Source organism: Strongylocentrotus purpuratus, unplaced genomic scaffold, assembly GCF_000002235.5.
Source record: "Strongylocentrotus purpuratus isolate Spur 01 unplaced genomic scaffold, Spur_5.0 spur5_scaffold_1, whole genome shotgun sequence".
Classification (NCBI taxonomy): Eukaryota; Metazoa; Echinodermata; class Echinoidea; order Camarodonta; family Strongylocentrotidae; genus Strongylocentrotus; species Strongylocentrotus purpuratus.
In genome coordinates, this window is record NW_022145594.1 from 45,053,140 (window position 1) to 45,058,125 (window position 4,986).

At 35.7% G+C, this 4,986-nt stretch overlaps 1 protein-coding gene across 1 annotated transcript; it reads right to left on the reverse strand.

The window, feature by feature from the left end:
* Window positions 1-477: 477 nt before the first annotated feature.
* LOC105439256 (tyrosine-protein kinase receptor Tie-1-like) lies at window positions 478-4,724 on the reverse strand. The gene is made up of 9 exons (XM_030978304.1): window positions 4,652-4,724; window positions 4,174-4,344; window positions 3,699-3,803; window positions 3,182-3,363; window positions 2,669-2,773; window positions 2,129-2,234; window positions 1,397-1,493; window positions 907-1,006; window positions 478-714 (listed from the first exon to the last, which is right to left on the reverse strand). The coding sequence occupies exons 1-9, from the start codon at window positions 4,671-4,673 to the stop codon at window positions 655-657; spliced, it is 948 nt and encodes a 315-aa protein (XP_030834164.1). The 5' UTR covers window positions 4,674-4,724; the 3' UTR covers window positions 478-654.
* Between the last annotated feature and the right edge of the window lie 262 nt (window positions 4,725-4,986).

Consider the following 4,986-nt stretch of genomic DNA (forward strand, 5'->3'; position numbering starts at 1 on the left):
ATGAGAAGTATTATTTACATGTATAGATGACGGTTCAGAGAGGGAGATAGATTGACACACATAGAGAGGGAGAAAAGTAAAAGAGGGAAACAGAGCGAAAGAGAAAGAGACAGAGAGAGCGATAGGGAGAGAGAGAGAGCGAGAGAAATATGAATTGTCGGAGAGGGGGGAAGAAAAGGAGACACGGAGGAAAAGAGAGAGAAAGAGAAGGAGTGAGAGAGCGAGAGAGGAGAGAGACATACAGAGAGGAAGGGTGATGAAAGAAGAAGGGGAAAGGGAATAGGTGGTCATCTACATACAATAATGACACTATCATTTGCAAACCTAGACATTGTACTGATGAATGTATGAGATCATAATTTCATTTTTCGTTTAATAGCTCTAGATATTTTAAATATTACTTCTTTTATTTTGTTTTTCTTCTTTTATTTCTACCAAATGATCTTGAGGAAAAAAAATATATAAAAGAGATATACTGAATGCATATTTAATATATATATTTCCGATATCCTGATTCAGCACTCTAGCCCGAATTTAACGCAAGTTAGTCTCTATAATGCTACTGTAGGTTAGGTGGCTCGGCTCTGACCATCGTACAGCGTACAAGATTTAGACGCATTGTAGTACCGCTGCACATCCGAACAAGGCTTTATTTCACATGTCCAGTGTAGACGCATACAATCCTTCATCCAAGTCATTGAGAGACAGGTAATTCTGCGAAAATCAAAAGAAAAGAAAGAAAAAAAGTTGCAAGGATAATTATTAGGTTTAGGGCTAGAATTTTGTTCATGATACCTGTTGAACAGAACCGCGGTTAAAAATCGGAATAATACTAACGGGTCCGTAATAAGGAAACTAAATTTCGCATTAGACAAGTTAGAAGAGGGTAATTTGAGTATATCTTACATGAGTCTTTTCTAGAATCCTTTCCAAACTCTTGAGGATCTGATCAAAGTTACTCCGATTTGTAGCTTCCTTCTCCCAACAACCAGTCATTACCGCATACCTAAAAGATACGTTAGAGACGATCGTCATCTATTAATAGAAATCTAATAGAAAAACTGAAATGAATCTAATGAAAAGAAATACACAATAAAGACAGAGTCAAGGCTCATGTGCAATAACATTTTCAATATTATTATTTCATCATTTCATGCGCGCACCCTTTCCGAGTCGTTTCATTTAACTAGGAGTGTTGAGACGTATTATTTTTAGATTCAAAGGAAAAAAGAGCAGAATCAACTTGAGCCTCGGAAAGTATATCCGCATTTGATACTTAACATTATCATTAAATCTAACAACTAATTATAGCATCGAGTGAGTTAAGAAAATTATGACATTTATGGAACAATAAGAACTAAACAAAGGAAAAACTGCTTAAATAAGTATTATTTACACTTCTTGTCCACAATGGCGAGGGCGTGGCATCTGGTATCCATTGGCAACCTCCTTTTGGACAGTGTCAAAGGTCATTTTAGGGTATGGCCTCGCACCTTTAAGAATCAAAGTAATAAAACAAGTCAAACATTTAATCCATTATATAAATATAAGACATAACGGTTTGGAGAGTACTGTCTTCTTCATATATGTATATATATATATATATATATATATATATATATATATTGTTTCTATCAACATTATTTTAATAGTACAGGCGGAATTAGTGGACATTTAAGACTAAATGTTTTTCCTATCTGTAACAAGTACTTTAATAGAAACAATGCAATAAATCAAAAATCGTTATTGGTGGGTCTTAAAAAATAGAATAAGCAGTTTTTGAATTCTTCATCCCAAACATGCATCAAACAAGTTAAATACTTTATCTATTTGATTACATGAGTACATTGCCGATATATATAACTTCAACTCATGTCATACAAGTGGAGGTGTCGTGGTATAGTGGTTGATGCTCTTGACTCTCAATCCAAGGATTGGTGGTTCGAATCGAAAACTGGCACTAACGTCCTTGGCAAGACATTAATTCACTTTGCCACTCTCCTTCCACTCATAATGGGAGGACCCTGAGAAAGAACGACTGTAAAGCCCATAAGGCTTCCTACGTCAAGGACTTTAGGGTCTTTAAGATGGTACACACAATATGCGATATTAACATTATGTTTTTCACCTAATGTCACAATTTCCCACAAGACGATACCAAAAGACCAGATATCATCTTCTGTTGATTGGTCACCAGTATCCATGGTTTCAGGCGAACTCCATCTTGTTGGTTTCTGAGATGTTGAAAAGTATTTTAAAAAAGGGTTAAAATCTTATTCACTTTTAAGTTAGAGTTAATAATCATTTATTCATGGCTTAAAACGAACCGTGATTAGCAGACAATGGCTTAAGTGTTAACAATTTACAAGCAGATTTGAAAATACATCAAAAACAATATTGCATATGCCAAAAATGAAACAAACACCACGGTAAATAAAATCGCTGATAATCAGGGTGTATACATATACCAGTATGTGTTAACAATTTAAGGGGGAAATTACTAACGCGATAAATCATGAAACACATAATTCCATGGTGACGTGTCGGTAGTTTCAAGATTTTCCAATATGTTCTGTCGATTAAGTATATTGTGGTCCTCATGAAAGATGTGCCATCCATCTCTATGCTGATGATAATGATAATCATTAAATAAGGTGATAATACTCACACCTCTGCCACTAAACAATGATGAAGATAGTCCATAATCTGATAGCTTGCATTGCTTTCTATCAGCTAGTAACACATTGTGAGCGCAAAGAGTTCCATGGAGGATCTAAAACATAATGATAAAATAAAAATAAAAATAAATAAATGATCAAAATTCTAATTTACATTATTCACCTTTAATCTTCATAACCATCCTCACATAATACTGGCTTCCTCCTCTCCTATTCTTCCACTTTCCTAATTATCATCCTTCTCACACTTATCCCCGACCTCAATGTTTTCACTCTCAACCACCCCTCCCCCCCCCCCTCGCCTCTTCTTCTTTGATGCAAACGGCATCGAAACGGCATCCTTTTGACTATTTGCCAAGCCAAGTTAAGTAGACTGCCTTTATCTATTCATCTCCTTCTCATGCAGGCCGTCTTAATTTCTCGTAATATCTTTCTTCTCTGTCCTGTCTTTCCCATTTGCCTTTGTCCTTTCTCTTCTATTGCAATTCATGAAATAATGTTACCTTCTTTGATGCAAGATACTGCATCCCTTTTGCAATTTGCCAAGCCAGGTTTAGCAGACTACCTTCATCGAAACGAACGCTCTTTGGTTTGAGATTGCCGTATGTGGGTTGGGATTGCACCCCTGATGTCTGCAGATGGGTGAGTAGGGTACCCCCAGAGATGAACTCATACAGAATGCTCCCTGCATTATGGGAAATTCGTTCAATTGAAAGCAATAACGTAACAATAAAGTAAAAACTGATATTCAATATTATGTTTCATTAGACATCATGCTATAGTGAAGGAAAATCCAATACATTAATTATTAATTTTAATGGACTGTTCTTTAACTCTTAGATTGATCGCGAAAATTGCTCAAAATGTTACGTACCTCTAGGTGAGCTATAGTGACTTTTGCAAACGTCGTTACAAATATTTAGGGGGAAAATGCTCATGTTCACATTAATATGTATTGTATATAGAAGACCAGAAGACCAACAACAAAAAATGTGTAATTACTGGAGGAGGTGTTTTTACCTTGTTCTTGACAATATCCGAGGCACTTGACAACATTCGGGTGATCCGGTATCTCAGAAAGGACCTTGACAGCTTGAAGAACGTTCTTTGATTTGGTCACTTGATCTGAGAGGAGATAAACTGTATAAATAATTACCACATTTCCTTCCAATTTCGAAGGGAGTGGTGGGTTAAAGTCATTTGCAGAAATCAATCATTCAGTAGTTAATAAGATCGAGGTAAACAGTGTAGACAATAGAAAACAGTACATTATACTTATATATTTATATATGTGTGTGTGTGTGTTACTTTGTACGTTTGTTTTGGTCCTACTAAAATATAAATTTCTAGAGAGCTATCTCTGCTTATCAAAGATAACTCGACATCTCGTAAAGTTCCATCTTGTTTTAGGCTACATTGATATTCATTATAGCGATTTGCCTTTCCGTCTTTTTTACTCCTTATTTTGTATAAGGAGTGGTTGGCAAAACCTCACCTGGAATCTGCCTGATAGCAACGTCTACTTGTCTTAGATTCGAGCGGAGTTCTCCCTTCCATACCCCGCCGAAGTCCCCCCGTCCGATTGAACCGAGTCTGGTGAAAAACGTCACGTTTTCAAGAGCAGTGATGGGAGAGTGGGATGGACCGAGTTTGAGAGATGTGTATGCTATAAAACAAAACAAAATATTATAACGAGGCTTCTAATACTTGAATGATTAAACACGTATAATATTTTCCTAAATACTTTTTGCACATTCGGGGAACTGGGCTAAAGCTAAAGTAATATTAGTACTTTGTAGGTGCCTTAAGCATCCCCTGGATAAAAACGTGCATTTCTATGATTATGAGAGCTTTTTCAAAGCCATAAGTATCTCTCCTTTTTTGTTGTTAATTGTTGATAATTTTACATCATTTTTCTTTCTTTGTAGCATTCTTCATTATAAACCCTGGGATTATTTTACACATTTTCTCACCTCTATTTCCGTTCTGAATCATCTCATACGCCGTGTTATCGTTCACCTCATGCGATACATCTCTTCCTTCTCTAAGAAAAACAAATAGTTAGATGTTCCTTAATAAGGCATTTATATTGATAGTGTACTGTTTATTGTACAGCGCCATCTCACAGCCATCTCATCTAACTAATTTCCAAGTACTCGTATTAGAGCAGTTTTGCTCGTTGTATGTGTTATATTACATAGTAAATCATTTTCAGTTTCTACATTACGAAATATGTCTTTATTTTGCTTTCAAATTAACTTCTTTGTTATCCCCTTGAATGTGGGGAGTTTTAGTTTAAATTTTAACA

What these genes read in the sequence shown, in the direction of transcription:
- LOC105439256 (XM_030978304.1), bottom strand. Translation starts at nt 4,673, where the DNA reads ATGATTCAGAACGGAAATAGAG. An exon ending in GATTCAGAACGGAAATAGAG is followed by an intron (nt 4,345 to 4,651) that starts GTGAGAAAATGT and finishes TTTGTTTTATAG; the next exon opens with CATACACATCTCTCAAACTC. An exon ending in CGGATATTGTCAAGAACAAG is followed by an intron (nt 3,364 to 3,698) that starts GTAAAAACACCT and finishes CCCATAATGCAG; the next exon opens with GGAGCATTCTGTATGAGTTC.